This window comes from Lemur catta, chromosome 6, assembly GCF_020740605.2.
Source record: "Lemur catta isolate mLemCat1 chromosome 6, mLemCat1.pri, whole genome shotgun sequence".
Classification (NCBI taxonomy): domain Eukaryota; kingdom Metazoa; phylum Chordata; class Mammalia; order Primates; family Lemuridae; genus Lemur; species Lemur catta.
Window position 1 is genome coordinate 28,203,107 of NC_059133.1, and position 17,161 is coordinate 28,220,267.

Here is a 17,161-nt window from a genome sequence, read left to right on the forward strand (position 1 = left end):
ATTTTATTTTTTTTCTGAGACAGTAAGAGCGACATCATTTTTTTTTTTGGTAAAAGATTAAAAATTAAACTATAAGCCCTAGAAGAAGAATTACCAATTTCTCAGGAGTGGTAAGACAGCCATGTACCAGGAGTACTGTTGGTTCAGGACCAAGGACAGCATCTCAGATTTTTCTGTCCCCCTCCCTTCATTTAATTATGCCACACCTGCACACATGCCTATCTCTTTCTTTATATTTCTACCACCACTACTTCAATAATGCCAGAATCCTTCATTCTTATAGTGCTCTCCATTGTAAGGATGTCCATCCCACGAATGTGGTACCTTCACTCGCGTGCTTTCTTCGCTTTCAACACTTCCCCCCTCCTGTTTTCTTTACTGTAGAAAAATACACATAACATTTGCCATTTAACCATTTTTAACTGTATAGCTCAGTGATGTTAAGCATATTCACAATGTTTTGTAGCCATCACCAGAATGATTTTATCTTCATAAACTGAAACTCTATACCCATTAACAGTAACTCCCCATCCCCCCCCCCCGCCCCGGCAAACCCCATTTTGCTTTGTGTCTCTCTCTTCCTGCCTACTTTTTGTTTAGTCTGCTGATTGTCACAGGATGTTTCACCAATAGCATAAGCATCACACCCAGGAACTTGTACTTGTTATGAATGTAAATTCTTGGGCCCCATTCCGGGCCTACTGAAACAGAAACTCTGGGGAGGAATCCAGCAATCTGCATTTTGGACAAGCCCTTCAGGTGGACAACTTCTTCGGGTGATATCCACTAAAGTTTAAGAACCATTGACCTAGTGGTTTTAAGTATAAAAATAGTGGGGTTTCATACATTCATCAAGTTGTAAAACTATCACCACTAATTCCATAGTATTTTTATCATTCTAAAAAGATGTCTATTTTTTATTAGTAATCACTCCCCATTCCTTCCTCCCTCCATCCCCTGGCAACCACCAATCCACTAATTCTAATTTTTTTAATTGCAGCTGAAGTCCTTCTTCCCTTATAAAATATTTCCTGGTACAAGAACATCTCCAAAGACCAATCAAATGTCTTAAATATATTTGACACTGTTAAAATACAAAATTAGGGTTACTCTACAGATATTTTGTAACATTCTCAATGGTCTTATGGACTTACCATTCCTTTTGGACTTACTGCTTCACATAACTTAGTTTTTGTGTTGATTAGTTTCACTAATTGTTACACATGGTGAGTCCTGTTTTCCCAATTAGATTTTAAGCTGTTTGAGGACAATGATCATGTTTTCTCTTTTGTTGGCCTTTTCAGTGAATATAGAGCTGGCCAGCCATATTGCAGGTCCTCAAACAATATAGAAAACATTTATTGTGCCTATTTTATGTGTCAGTGCTTGTGATGCCTGCAAAGTGATACCAAAATGATACAACACAGTTCTTGTCTTTTCTGACCTTTCACTACAATGAGTGCTGGTAGACACATAAATATAGATGTAATGCAGCAACATAAAATAATACTAAGTAGAATTATAAGTATCATACTATTGGGACCCAAAGAAAATATAATAAGTTTTATTTTTAAAAGGTGGGATAGGCCGGGAGCAGTGGCTCACGCCTGTAATCCTAGCACTCTGGGAGGCTGAGGCGGGTGGATCGTTTGAGCTCAGGAGTTCGAGACCAGCCTGAGCAAGAGCAAGACCCCATCTCTACTAAAAATAGAAATTATATAGACAGCCAAAAATATATATAGAAAAAGTAGCCAGGCATGGTGGCACATGCCTGTAGTCCCAGCTACTCAGGAGGCTGAGGCAGGAGGATCGCTTGAGCCCAGGAGTTTGAGGTTGCTGTGAGCTAGGCAGATGCCACAGCACTCTAGCCTGGGCAACACAGTGACACTCAGTATCAAAAAAAAAAAAAAAGTGGGATAGGTTCAGAGAAAGAGAGTTTCACATAAATATATCTTCCCAGGTCCTGAAATAGGTTTCTTTGTGTGGAAGATGGAGGAAGAGAGAAGCACAGGCATCCGTGGCTATAGGAATAGTTCTAGCAAAGGCTATAACATGTGGACATACATAGTTGACTTCAGTGGCTTAAAAATTGGCCCAGGAGATATGTGTCGTTAGATATGAAACAGGACTTGGTTTGAGGCATTTTAAAGAGTGCTTGATGTGCATTCTAGAGGAGACCTGTGGCATGATACTCCCAGTGGTTCCCAAATATTGATGCATATTATAATCACCTAGAAAGCTTGTTTGAAAACATAAAGATTTCTAGTATTCACACCAGAACTTCTAAATCAAAACCTCTGGAACACAGTCCAAGAATCTATACTTTTAGCAAGCTACCTGGTGATTCTTATGTATTTGTTGGCAGTATGCAGGGTAGACAGGTGGGGGGAGAGTTTTGAGGTCAGAAAGCAAGTTAGGGGTTACTGAAATACTCTAGGAGCAAGAGGACAGAGCCTGTAGAGTAGCAGGAGCCACAGGACAGAAAGATGGGAAGATAAAATATTCTGTATATCCTATGCAGTTGAAAGGATTTGGAGACTGAATGTTGACTGAAAAAAATCATTCAGTCTTCAAAAATTTAATGATTTATTGATTAAAATCCATCTCAAACTCTTCCTTTCCATGTGTTCTCCTATACTTTGGAGCAACTGTATCAAGAGAGTCCCATTGCTTGTAAATAGGCTGCCTAGCACGTTCCCTCCAAGTGCCATACAGTAACGTGAGCACTAGATGGCACTTTTGTGCTGTGCCTGAATTTCCAAATTTCAACGCCTAGGAATGAGTGACGCTAAAATAAAAACCACCAGCCTGAGCAAGAGGGAGACCCCGTCTCTACTAACAATAGAAATAAATTAGCTTGGTAAATAAAAATAGAAAAACTTATCTGGGCGTGGTGGCGCATGCCTGTAGTCCCAGCTACTCGGGAGGCTGAGGCAGGAGGATCACTTGAACCCAGAAGTTTGAGGTTGCTGTGAGCTAGGCTGACCCCACGGCACTCTAGCCTGGGCAACAGAGTGAGACTCTGTCTCAAAAAAACCAAAATAGAATAAAATAAATCAAATCAAATCAAATCAAATCAACCCTTTACAGTGCTCAAGTGGATAAATACAATTTCTGGTTTGAGGGGGACCTGGAACAGAAGGGCTAGGTCAGTTTGCCCTACCTAGTTAGTACCTGGCCTCCAATGATAGTTTGCAGGTTTTCAAATATTGATCCTGCTTGTGGCTCCCATTCATATTAATGATAAGTTTGCAATTTGGGGAGGTCCCAAATAATCACTGTTGCAAGTGGAAATACATGAATTTAAGTAGGATTGAGGTTAGAAAATACTTCCCCAATTGTGGCCACATTTCCAAATGTCCACCTCTGAGCTTTTGCTGTTTGCAAAGTGATGAAAAACAGAAAAGAACAAAATCAAATATGGAAAAGAACTATGAGAGGTGCAATTTGGAGTAACAAAGGAGGTCAGTGGAATGGAAATACAGGAGATCTTTTAAAAAAAAAACCTTACTATTAAAACCTTGGCAAGGATGCAAAATTTTACGTATTTACAAAACCCTTGCAATCATGCAAAAGGCATGATGACTTAGTGGATTCTGGAGGCAGACTGCTGGGTGTCTAAAAAAACCTCAGCTCTGCCACTTCCTAGCTATGTGCCTTGGACAAATAACGTAATGTCAATTTTCTCATCTGTAAAATGGAAATGGCAATAATAGAATCTAATAAGATTGTTATGAGAATTAAAGGTCCAAATTTGTAAGGTACTTAACAGAGTAACTAGCATGTAGTAAGGACATCATAGGTAGATGACAAATTTTTTAAGATCAACTTCAGGTGATGGAACAATAGGTAATTTTTGCTCCATCCTCCATGTTTTTAATTAAAAACGTATTCTTTCATAATTGGGGAAAATTTTTCAAAAAAGCAACTTTTACTAAAAGACTTAGAAAAAAAACTGTACTTAAATTCTCTTTTCTTTTGAACTTGCTTCTAAATCTTTAACTTTTTCTTCCTTTTTCTGTTCATCTGCTCTGTGCCCAGTATTAGACTATCATGGCTACGAGCAATCCTGAGGTCTTGATTACTCCTCAGTTTCCAGCATTTTTATCTTTTTATTGTGGTGAAATATATAGAAAACATAAAATTTACCATTTTAAGTGTACAATTCACTGGCATTGAGTACATTCACAATGTTGTGCAAACATCACCACTACCAATTTCCAGACCTTCCTCATTCCAAACAGAAACTCTGTACCCATTAAACAATCACTCCCCAGTCTCCCATACCCCAGTTCCTGGTAACCTCTATTCTACTTTCGTCTTTATGAACTCACCTATTCTAGGTACCTCATGGAAATTGAATCATACAATATATGTTCCTTTGTGTCTGGTTTATTCACTTAGCATAATGTTTTCAAGGTTCATTCATGTTGTGGCATGTATCAGAAATTCATTCCTTTTTTATGGCTGAATAATATTGCGGTGTACGTACATATCACATTTTATTTATCCATTCATCTGTTGGATACTTAGGTTGTTTCCACCTTTTGGTGATTGTAAATCTGGTGATTGTAAATGCTGCTATGAACATTGCTATACAAGTATCTGCTAGAGTCCCTGTTTTCAAATTTGTGGGATATATCTGTTAGAATAGGAGACTAGGAGACAGGGCTGAGAAGGGCTGCAGGGGCTTGCAGAGTAGGTGCAGGCATTGAACAAAACAACCCTCAGGCAGAAGCTAACCAGGACTAGAGGCTAGGAGCTGGATGCAGGGATTTGCAGAGTGGGTGCAGGTGTTAAAGTCTAACAAAGGGGGGGTGATAACCACAGACAAGGAGCAGCTGCAACCACTTGTCCACCATTTAGGTCACCTTACATGAACTTTGACTAATTACAATACCATTTGCATTGTGGTTGTAAACTTTAACCTTGAAATTGCCATGACAATTCCAAAACAACTACATAAAGTATGAAAATGGGAGGGAATCCAATTTTAGGAATTACTACCCAAATTCTTGGTAAAAACCAATCCCTTAGCCTTAAATATTTCTCCCCTCAATTAGTGAGACTTCATAAGACAAAAAACCCTTTCCTTTCGGTGCAGCTGCTCTTTTTTGAGCCTGCTCACTCTTTCTCTTGAGAGAATATACTTTCACTTTCACTTTCAATAAAAGCTGCTTGCTTGGCTTAGGTGGTGAGTCCTGAAATTCTTTTCTCCTACAATCACCAAGAACCTGAAAAGACCTCCACTCAGAAGCTGGTATAATAACATACCCAGCAGTGGAATCAATGGATCATAAGGTAATTTTGTTTAACTTTTTGAGAAACTGCCGAACTTTTCTACAGTGCTACATCATTTTACATTCCCACCAGTAGCCAGCATTATTTTCAAACATGCCAGGATTTTTTTTTAATAAGTTAAATGTAGGCTGGGGATATGCAGCAAAGCTTAGAGTCCTGCCCCAGCTTGCGGACAAGTTGCTGGTATCAATAGTAAACACATCATCTCTAGACTAAAGCAATGTTTCTCAGCATACACAGCTGCGGCTCCCACAGTAATCACCTATGGAGCTTGTTATATCAGTAGGGCCCTGGATCCCACCCCAGACAGTGTAGGTCTGTCCAGAAGTATGCAGCCATTATCAGTATAAGGTGAATGGTTTGCACATCGATGTAACCTGGCAGCCAAGGAGAGTGCATGGGATGCGCATGCGTGAACAATGACGACGTCACGGTACCAGCCAGGGAGGCGCTAGATGCCGTGCAGTATGTGTACTGCATGGCCCTCACATTCAAAATCACTGAGAGAGGAGAACAATGAATCTGCATCAAATTTTGCATAAGCTTGAACATTCCTCTGAGGAAACTATTTGGATGATTCAGAAGGCTTTCTTGGACGATGCAATGAGTGTGGCACAAATAAGAGTGTGGCACAAATGCTTCAAAGATGGTCAAGAATCTGTTGAAAGTGATCCACATTCAAGAAGGCCTGCAACAAGCAGAACACCTGAGAACGTTGAATGTGTACGGGTTAGGTTAAGAGACACCGGGAGAACTGTGTGAGGTCCCAAGGTGCCTACTGTGAAAAGGACTGAGGCATCATTGTCTTTGCACAATGTTTCTTGTATCTTCTCCAATAAATGTCTCTATTTTTCATATCACATGGCTGGATACTTTCTGGACAGACCTTGTATGTTGAATCAGCATCTCTGGGAATGGTTACCGTGAACCAACATTATAAATGCTAAAATATGAGACTCATCAACCTAGGTAGCTGAGTTCTTGAGGGCAGGGAAAATATCTCAATCATCTTTGTATCCCTCAAGGCTAAACAAACAACAAATCTTCAACAAACATATACTTGAATTAACTAATCACTAGACAATTAGAGAATCTGTAATTGAGGTGTGTAGTATACCTTTCATTTGCATAGAACATGTATTTTACCAGGGGTACTCTACCAAGCCATTTTATGCTGCCAAGAATCTTTTTTCTGTGTGTGATTTTCAGCTCAGAACTTCATGCTTTGAGGCTGGGTTAAAAAAAGGATATGGACTTGGAATTGGAAGAGCTGTCTCTGCCTGACCTCTAAGATCAATATCTAGGAATCAAGTTTATAATTTGAAAACATTGATAACATTTTTTAATTCTACCACTTTGAGTTTTTCCGAAGCACAAATGATACTATGTGTAAGAAAGCCTGCTGTACAAATGTTGTCTAATAACTTAAAAATCATGTTTTTAAGTCTTCCTAAAGACTTTAAATATGCTGCTAAGTTTACTGCTCTGAACCATACCAAATGAGCAGATGAGAATAGAAACATATCACAGGAAAACATTAAGTGGACGCACACTTATTCATTCATTCGCTCATCCGTCGATCACGCGTGTCAAGCCTCTGTATCTACATCACGCAGGGCACTGTGTGGAAAACAGTGACTAAACAAATTCAAATCTGTCCCGCAGGGGTTTAGTTCCTTTGAATATGTTAATAACTACCAAGCTGACCTTCTTCGTATCAAAACTCCCTCATATCAACCTGTAGGGGACAAGCTTGAAACTCCAGGGCGCTATCTCTTTAACACGTAATAGAACTCGGATTGCCTCGATCGCAGGTTGCCAACCCCCTCCCTCTCATCGGTCTCATTCCTGTTCTGGTTACTATCCCCCTTCTGGACATCAAACCGGGGGAAACGCGAGTGTTGGCAAACGTAGTTGGTGCGAGGCCGCCCCCGACCCGGGAGCGTCCCGCCCGCTCCCTCCCTCGCGCGCCCTCGAAGTCTCGGGGCTCGACTGGCCACGCCTGGAGCGCGGAGTTTGACTGGGCCGCCGTTGTTGTAGTGACCGGGAGGCGCTGGCTCTCTGGGCAGACGGTTCCGGGTGCCGCACGGTCCCCCCTCACCCCCGTCCCCTCCCCTTCCCCGGTTTCCCCCACCCGCACGATCCCGGCGCCGACCATTCCCTCCATGGCTTCCGCCACGGTAAGGACGGGCTGGGGGGCCCCTCCCCGGAGCCGGTCCCTCGGATGCGGTACCAGGTGGGGGCCGCACCCGCACCCAGCGGGAGGCCGAGGCAGGTGTCTGCAGCCGGGTCCTGAGCCCCTCGCCCCTCGCCCCGGGGCATCCGCGTCGCACTCTCTGCCGCCGGGGCTGCTGGAGCGCCGAGCCCAGACCCGGCTCCCGGGCGCTCCTCTCCCAGAGCTCCAGACGGAGTCTGGCGGCCCAATGGCCTCCAGAATTCTCTGAGGGTTTCCGTGGAGCGCCTGCGTCAGAATCACCTGGGAGGTTTTGTTGTTGTTGTTGTTGTTTTAAGTACCAAAGCCTGGGCAGCACCTCGCACCTGCCAGCTCCAGCCCGCGGGCGGGGCTCCGGAACGTGCCTTTCTAACGAGCCGCCCAGGGGTCTCTCGGGTGCGCTCGATCCTGGGGCGCGGGAATGGAGGATGTCGCCGGCTCTGCAGGGGGAGCTGGCGCCCAGCGTCTCCCTGTAGGGGGAGTGGGCGCCCCTGCCCCGCAAACCCACCGCCCGCGCGGCCGTTCCCAGGCAGCAGCCCCGGGCAGTGGCAGCGCTGATCCCGACCCCCAGAAGTCGAAGTCTGCATCTGCTTTTAAAACTTGACAACTTTCCTTCTCAGGAGGACCCCGTTCTGGAGCGTTATTTTAAAGGCCACAAAGCTGCAATCACTTCTGTGGACTTCAGCCCCAACGGCAAACAACTTGGTAAGTTTTATTCTTGCTTTCCTTTTGTAATGAAACAAACGCTCAGCTGGTCGGAACCTTTTCCTCCAGTGCTGGCTGGGTCACAGGAAGAACTCCCGAGGACCTCTCTGGGGGTTCAGAGCTGCCGGAGACTCGGGGAGCCCAGCGCCGCGAGGCGGGCGCAGCCGGGGCCACACCTGTCACCCCGGCCCCGACACGGCCAGGCAAAGAGCCGCCGATCTGTCGCTCTGGGCCTGGCTGACGACTTTCGCGAACTAACCACCAGGAGGAGTGTGTGGGAAGGGGAGGGGTTTGTCCTCGGCCCGGGGAGGGTGGAGTGCTGGCTGGAGAGTTTGTGAAAAGTTGTGAGACTAGCAGGAGGAAGTGCGGACAGAGGAGTTGGTCTGTGCCGGAGGCCGAGAACCGAAAGGTCTCAGATGACCCCTGGAAAGCCCAGGTGGCAGGACAGGAGCCGAGCGCCTGCATGAGAAGAAGGACCTGCTGGGAGGTACACCCCTACCTGAGCCCGGAGCCCCAGCCGCGGCTTCCGCAGCCCGTCCCCAGCGTGGTGGCGGGGTGGCCGCGTCTGCGCCCTAGCTGTTGGGATCCGGATGGCCGTGAGGTGGACGTGGGCAGGCAAGAGCTGCCTGCTCCTGGCCATTCTAACGGTGGCCTATATCCTGGTGGACCTCTTGGTCTCCACTTTCCATGCCTCCCCCGAAGCCGGCCGTGCCAGGGAGCGGGAGTCGAGACGGCTCTCCGACCGCCAGGAACAGGCAGAGGATTTGTCTCGTCCACTTTATGAGAAGCCCCCTGCAGATTCCCATGCACTTGGGGAGTGGGGGAGAGCCAGCAAACTCCAGCTCAACGAGGGTGAACTGAAGCAGCAAGAAGAACTCATTGAGAGATATGCCATTAATATTTACCTCAGTGACAGGATCTCCCTGCACCGCCACATAGAGGATAAAAGAATGTATGAGTGTAAATCCAAGAAGTTCAACTATAGGAGACTCCCTACCACCTCTGTTATTATTGCTTTCTATAATGAAGCCTGGTCAACTTTGCTCCGCACCATTCACAGTGTTTTAGAAACTTCCCCTGCGGTCCTTTTGAAGGAGATCATCTTGGTCGATGACTTGAGTGACAGAGTTTATTTGAAAACACAACTTGAAACTTACATCAGCAATCTGGATAGAGTTCGCTTGATTAGAACAAATAAGCGAGAGGGGCTGGTTAGGGCCCGCCTGATTGGTGCCACTTTTGCCACTGGGGATGTCCTCACTTTCCTGGATTGTCACTGTGAGTGTAATTCTGGTTGGTTGGAACCACTTTTGGAAAGGATTGGTACAGATGAAACAGTAGTTGTTTGTCCTGTTATAGACACCATTGATTGGAATACATTTGAATTCTACATGCAAACAGGGGAGCCCATGATTGGTGGGTTTGACTGGCGTTTAACATTTCAGTGGCATTCTGTCTCCAAACATGAAAGGGACAGGCGGAAATCAAGAATTGACCCTATCAGATCACCCACCATGGCAGGAGGACTGTTTGCTGTCAGCAAGAAATATTTTCAGTACCTTGGGACTTATGACACTGGAATGGAAGTATGGGGAGGTGAAAACCTCGAGCTGTCTTTTAGGGTGTGGCAGTGTGGTGGTAAATTGGAGATCCACCCGTGTTCTCACGTGGGCCATGTGTTCCCCAAGCGGGCACCATATGCTCGCCCCAATTTCCTACAGAATACTGCTCGGGCAGCGGAAGTATGGATGGATGAGTACAAAGAGCATTTTTACAATCGAAACCCTCCAGCAAGGAAGGAAGCTTATGGTGATATTTCTGAAAGAAAATTACTACGAGAACGGCTGAGATGCAAGAGCTTCGACTGGTATTTGAAAAATGTGTTTCCTAACTTACACGTTCCGGAGGATAGGCCAGGCTGGCATGGGGCTATTCGCAGTATGGGGATCTCTTCTGAATGTTTAGATTATAACTCTCCTGACAACAATCCCACAGGTGCCAACCTTTCACTGTTTGGATGCCACGGTCAAGGAGGCAATCAATTCTTTGAATATACTTCAAACAAAGAAATAAGGTTTAATTCTGTGACAGAGTTATGTGCAGAGGTTCCAGAACAAAAAAATTATGTGGGAATGCAAAATTGTCCTAAAGATGGGTTCTCTATTCCAACAAACATTATCTGGCATTTTAAAGAAGATGGAACCATTTTTCATCCACACTCAGGACTGTGTCTTAGTGCTTATCGGACACCTGAGGGCCGACCTAGTGTACAAATGAGAACTTGCGATGCTCTAGATAAAAATCAAATTTGGAGTTTTGAGAAATAGAAGAGCACAACAGCACTTTCATCATGAACTGACAATAACTACAAGAAAGTCAAAGAGCCTTCAGAGAGCCTCAGTGAAGATTGTATTTTATGAGAAGTCACCCGACCATCATCTGTGACAGCACTGAAAAGCTGTGGTTCATTTTGGTATATTACACTGAAACTGGGTGCACAGAGTGCTGCTGTTTAATATTTCAAAGTGCCTTACTTATGGATTGTTTTATTTAAAAGCTTTGTCAATATGGTCTCTTCCTTTTCCTTAAAGAAGTTGACTGTGAATTGAGATACACAGAACATATAAATGCCAGACTTAATATTAAAGAATGTAAAAGTCCAAGCAAAATGAGGTGTGATTTATGTTGATGGGTAAGTTCACTGCACATCCAATTTTGCAATAAAATTCATAAATGTGCAGTTTGAGCTATTGCTATTTTGAATACATAGAATTTGAATTTCTTTTAGCCAGCACATTAGATTTTAGGTTTTGGTTTACTTTTTAATCTAATTTTCCTCTAATCAAATAAAAATCAAAGAAAGTTGATCTTAAGGAGAAAGGCCAGGTTTTAGATATATGTATCATTGGAAGGGGGCATTAGTTTGAATGTGAATTCAGAGGTCTTTTTAACATACGAACATCTCAGAAAACTATACCCACATCTAAATGAAATGGGGAGATATTTACATTCCACGCTTTGTACACTTGGGCTTTTGGACTTAACTGATTTATATACTGATACCTCAAATCGGTCTGATTTTGTAAGCTGTCCTCTGTTAACTGGTTTCTTTCTATGGGACATTTTCTGATTACACTTCCTTAAGTTATGAATGTACTAGAAAGGGGCTCATTCAGAATACTATCCCTCCCTTTGTTAATGCTTAATCATTTAAGTAAACACAATTGAAGCCTCTCTGAAGTTAAACCCAACTGTGTTTACTAAAATGTGTGAAACTGAAAGTGGGACAGAGTCTACAAAGGCTGTGGAACTCTTCTACAAGTTCTTGCTGATCGGGATGTTTAAGAATTTATCTTAAACATGCAAGGAAACACAGATTGCCTTGACAGTTGTGAATACTGACTTCCAGGTCGTTTTCCGTACCTAGCACTGAGCCTGACACTCAGGCAGCTTTTGGTAAGTGGGTGAATGACTGACTGAACGAATGGCTCAACTGAGGAATGTGACTTTGGTCAAGTCCTTTGACATGTTTGTGCCTCAGTTTCCTCATCTGTAAAATGTGGGTGCTGAATTAGATCTTGAAGATCCCTTTCAGCTTTGAAATGTTGATTGTATATTATATCCTTCTCCGAGTCAGTCACTGTGCAATCTACAACACTTTTTATCTCTTTACTTTTGACATGGGTACTGTTGAGCAATGTTCGGTCCACTTGTGAAGCTGGAAGAGAGAAATGGTTTTAAAAATTGAGCCGAGCTCGCCTGAAGTTGTTTATTGCTGTGGGTTAAGAAGTTGTAGTCAGTGTTTGTAGCCATTTCATTTTGATAATTGTTGAACCAGCTTTGTTTTTAAAACCTTTAGACTCTAAAAGTAATATTTTCACTAAGAATATAAATATTTTCCAAACTGAGTTATTTGAGAAGTAAAACATCCTCTTTAAAAAAAAAAAAAAAAAAGTATTTTTAGTGATTTCATACCAATGTTGTATCCAGAAATCAGAGGCTGGATTTAAAATTAAATTTCAATTACTTCACTTTGGTTCAGAATTATGAAAAAGGCATGCTTTATAATGAATTAGTCCACAATATTCGTGGGTAAAATTGTTTTTAGTGTTTACTTGATGACTTGGAGAGTAGGAATTTTGTAAAATTGAATTTAAGAAAATTGTTTAGGATAACCATTTCAAAAAATGAAATTGCTATTCAATCTTGAATATTTTGTTTCTCTTTTGCCTCTTAAAATGAAAATGTGTTCATTGTTTTTGTAAGTTATCCAGCAACCTTAAAATTTATCAAAGAATTGTCCAGATTCTGGGTACACTGTGCTTGGCCCTGGGTTTAATTTAAGAAGGATTAATAATAATGCTCTGGATTTTTCAAAAGAGATCTCCTAAACCCACCCACTGCCCATGCCCAGTCTGCTGTTTAAAACATTTTTCTATTTTTTACTTTTTTATTTTCTCCTTTTATTTATTTTTTTGTTGTTCTTGTTAGGCCTCTCTCATATGGGAGAACTAAAGTTGATATATTCTGGAAGTACTTACTGGAGTTATTTTTATTTTAGTATCTTGATGTCAAAAGGGAACAAAGGCTTTTAAAAGTAAAAGCTTCTGTTAATTCTTTATTTACCTTTTGCCCTAAATTGCTGAGTGTGATCCAACAGTCTTTTAGGAAGAAATTTTAGGCTGGTGCTTTACTTACATCAATAATTCAGAATAGTTAGGCTGTTCATTTTTCACAATAATATATGTAACAGAAGAATGAAACTTTCACATGTTTATATGTAGGCACATTCCCATTTAATTCCAAAAATGTACTGTAATGCCATATACAAAATATATTTTCATTCCCTAATTTTAATTTATTAGTACCAAAGTTTTCTTTTTGACAGTTAAGAGTTGATCTTTTAAATTACATGCTTGGCCGGGCGCGGTGGCTCACGCCTGTAATCCTAGCTCTGGGAGGCCGAGGCGGGTGGATCGCTGGAGGTCAGGAGTTCGAGACCAGCCTGAGCAAGAGTGAGACCCCGTCTCTACTAAAAATAGAAAGAAATTATCTGGCCAACTAAAAATATATATACAAAAAAATTAGCCGGGCATGGTTGCTCATGCCTGTAGTCCCAGCTACTCGGGAGGCTGAGGCAGTAGGATCGCTTAAGCCCAGGAGTCTGAGGTTGCTGTGAGCTAAGCTGACGCCACGGCACTCACTCTAGCCCGGGCAACAAAGTGAGACTCTGTCTCAAAAAAAAAAAAAAAATAAATTACATGCTTAATGGCAGTTATAGGAAAATATTTTGTGGGCAAGGAGTTTCAGTTCACTATGTCATTTAATGTACAATTCTATGAATAGATTTACTATCTAAGCAATTTAGCAGTTATTTTAAATAATAATCTAATCATTGGAAGGATCTCTTTAATTCAAAATAACTTGTTTGTAAAAGAAAATTTGTTTACTCACTCAGTAATAGACTCTTGCATATTCATTATGTGTTGTCAAATCAAACTTTTCTAGGTTGAAGATGAGATTGTTTTTAAATTGTGTAGTCTTAGTTTAGGATCTCTATTTTGGTTTATAAAATATTTAGTTTTGACTTGTTTGTCCTTTTGAATTGCTGTTTTAATATTTTTAAATGAGCACAAATGTTGAGTTCAGATTAATCTCTTTTGAATTTTTTTTTTGTGTAATACATGGTTTCCATCTTTTTTCCCCCCCCTTTGGTAATGATATTTGCAATGTTGATTAAGACATGTAAAATAAAATGTGTGTCTAATTATTTTTGCAAATGGATTGTGATGATTTTAGCATATGGGATCATGCTCCTGTATACACTTCTATGATGGTAACACAGGTAAGTTTATAATTCTTTTAATTATTTGAAAATGCAGACAGTAGATTGTTTTAGAAAATCAAGGTTCCTTTTATTTAGCAAGGTGTCATTAACCAGTAAGTATTCTGAAGTGATGTTAACACTATTATTGCATTAACTCATGAACAAACTAGAAATGATCAGGGATCTCTGAGATCCATTGGGGCCACTATAAAAGGAAGCAAGTGAGGGAAAGGCATGGTGGCTCAAGCCTGTAATCCTAGCACTCTGGGAGGCTGAGGTGGGAGAATTGCTTGAGCTCAGGAGTTCAAGAGCAGCCTGAGCAAGAGCAAAACCCCGTATCTACTAAAAATAGAAAAATTCGCCGGGCGTGGTGGCATGTGCCTGTAGTCCCAGCTACTTGGAAGGCTGAGGTAGGAGGATCGCTTGAGCCCAGGAATTTGAGGTTGCAGTGAGGTATGATGATGCCACTGCACTACTCTACCCAAGGTGACAGAGCGAGACTCTGTCTTAAAAAAAAAAAAAAAGGAAGGAAGCAAGTGGGCACCTGGGCACACATTAGCACCAATTTCAATACCCTGGGCTGAAAAGAAAAATGTCTGTCCTATAAACCACATAACCTCACATTTTCCCTACCTGTGAGTACAATTCCCTTCTACCAGTGGCATCTCTCTTCCTCTGTAGTGATTCCTAACACCCTACATTCCTGCCTCTCCCTAGCCAGACATACTGCCTGAGAATGGCTATTCTAAGGAGTCTGCTTTAACATCAGATGTCTTACAGCCACACTTAGAATATATATATAGGCAAGCTAAACATATTTTCACTGATCTCTTGTTTTTTAGACAGTTAAAAGTTGCTGTAAGTACTTAGCGTCCTAACCACGTTCTCTTCCTAAGTGATTCTTGCAACTCTGTAAATCACTTCATTTCTCTGTGTTTCAATTTCATGATGGTAAAAAAAGACTGGAAAATCCATAACGATAATACATTAGTGGTTGCCAGAGTCTAGGAGAGGGAGGAATAGAGAGAATGATTGCTAATGGAGGTAGATTGGGGGTGGTGGTAATGGGAATGTTCTGGAATTAGTGACAATAGTTGCACAACTTGGTCAAAATACTGAATTGTACACTTACTTTAAAAGGGTAAATTTTATGCTATGTGAATTACATCTCAATTTTTAAGAATACTTCATGAAAGAACAGTGGGCTGGAGAATTTCAGATGTTCCAGAAAAGATTTCTCCTTTCTGTGTGCTTCTGTGCATGCTAGACTTTAGAACAGGCCAGCAGGATTTATTATTAATAATATCACTTGAGTCATTTTTTAATTTGTAGAATTCAGAAAATTAAATATATATGTGAGTCTGTGCGTTATATTAGGTAGGGCATAGAAATCAGTTTGTATTGGAGTATTCCTAAAATTCAGAGAAACCTCAATCAATCCTTTTGGACAGGAGGTAGAGATTATTGTAAAAGGTGAAATGAGTTCCTGAGTTGTATAGTTGTCTATGGTAGAACTGAAAACAAGAGAAGCCGTTCTAACTTCCTAATAATTGGGTATTACTTTTCCTTTTGTGCTGAGTTTTATCACTCTCCCAGCCTGGGCTGGGAGAGTTATCTACTGCAGGCCAGTGGCGTCCTCAGCTGTCACCATTCTAACACATTTATTTGCATTTATGTAATCCTGTTCAAAAGGAGAAGGAGAGGTACTCTATTTATTTAGTACTCCCTTATTTAGTTAATGCTACTATGTGCCAGATGCTATCCTATGCTCTGGGTATACATTACCAAGGTGAATAAGACAGATGGGCTTCATAAGATGGTATGAAGAGTTCATGGTCCAGTGGTAGAAACAAATATTACCAAGTAGACATACAAATACATGTGTAAATACAACTTGATGAAACAAAGAAAAACAGTCAAATGCTGTGAAGGAAAGGAACAGGGTACTTTGAGGGAGAATAATAGTAGAGACCTACTTAAACATATGGGGTCAAGGAACACTTCTCTGCAGAAGTTAGATTTAACTGAAGACCTGAAGGAGAAGTTAGCCAGGTAAAGACTAGAAAGAGAATAACACAGACAAAGACCAAGTGTGGGAAAGAGCTTCCTGGATCAAGGAAGTAAAAGAATGCTAGATTGGGTAGAGCCTGGTAAGCAAAGGGAGAGAGAGAGAGATGAAGCTGCGGGGGGATGCAGAGGCAGCTTGGGCGGGTAGGAGGCTGTGGTGTATTAGTTAAATGGTGGCTCTCCAAAAGATAGTTCATATCCTAATCCTTGGAACCTGTGACCTTACTATTTGGGGAAAAAGTCTTTCTAAGTGTTATTAAGGATCTCTAAATGAGATCATCCTTGATTATCTGGATGGGCCTGAAATCCAGTGACAAATGTCCTTGTGAGAGACACACAGAAGAGATAAGGGGAGACCATGTAAAGCCAGAGGCAGAGATTGGAGTGATGTAGCCATAGGCAAGGGGCACCTGGAGGCACCAGAAGCTCTAAGAAGGAAGGAATGAGATCTCTTGTAGAACTTTTGGAGGGAGTATGACCCTGACAACACCTTGATCAGACTTCTGGCTTCTAGAACAGTGAAAGAATAAATTTCTGTTGTTTTATGCCTCCATGTTTGTGGTAATTTATTACAGCAGCCATAGGAAACTAAGGCATGTTTTAGGATTTTGTTCTGAGAGTCATAAAAATTGTTGAAGGGTTTTAAATAAGAGAATGACATAATCTGATTTATATCTCAAAAAGATCACTCTGGCTTATATGTGGAGATTACACTATTAGTACGGAAATCATTTAGGGGCTATTCTAGTAATACGAGCAGGAGATGATCGTGGTTCAAACTAACATGGTGGTCTTCAAACTAGAGTGGCAGTCTGGGCAGGAGAGAAATTGGGAGTTATTAACATATAGCCATTATTTAAAGTCATGAGAATGGATGAAATCACCTGGGGAGAATATAGAACAATGAGAGCAAATGGCCCATGTCTGAGTCCTGAAGATTTCCAAACTTTAGATCAGAAGAGGAGATAGCAGAAAAATCTAAGAAGGAATACTTATTATAGAAAGATAGGAGAGAAAGCCATTATATTAGGGCATTAAATGTGAAATGT

The 17,161-nt window shown here is 41.7% G+C and overlaps 2 protein-coding genes across 5 annotated transcripts in view; both read left to right on the forward strand.

Moving 5' to 3' along the window:
* The first annotated feature begins 7,126 nt into the window (after positions 1 to 7,126).
* POC1B (POC1 centriolar protein B) overlaps positions 7,127 to 17,161 on the forward strand; it is a 93,787-nt gene continuing 83,752 nt past the window's right edge. For 2 of the 4 annotated variants that reach the window (XM_045553271.1, XM_045553272.1), the window contains exons 1-2: positions 7,353 to 7,481; positions 8,134 to 8,218. In XM_045553271.1, the coding sequence (XP_045409227.1) occupies positions 7,467 to 7,481; positions 8,134 to 8,218 (100 nt within the window). In that variant the 5' untranslated portion in view covers positions 7,353 to 7,466. Of the gene's footprint in view, positions 7,482 to 8,133; positions 8,219 to 11,650; positions 11,675 to 17,161 lie in introns of those variants that run through there. The other 2 variants (XM_045553270.1, XM_045553273.1) reach the window with 2 other exon arrangements.
* LOC123639461 (polypeptide N-acetylgalactosaminyltransferase 4) lies at positions 8,516 to 11,030 on the forward strand. The gene has a single exon (XM_045553269.1). It carries the CDS (start codon positions 8,809 to 8,811, stop codon positions 10,543 to 10,545), a length of 1,737 nt encoding a protein of 578 aa, XP_045409225.1. The 5' UTR covers positions 8,516 to 8,808; the 3' UTR covers positions 10,546 to 11,030.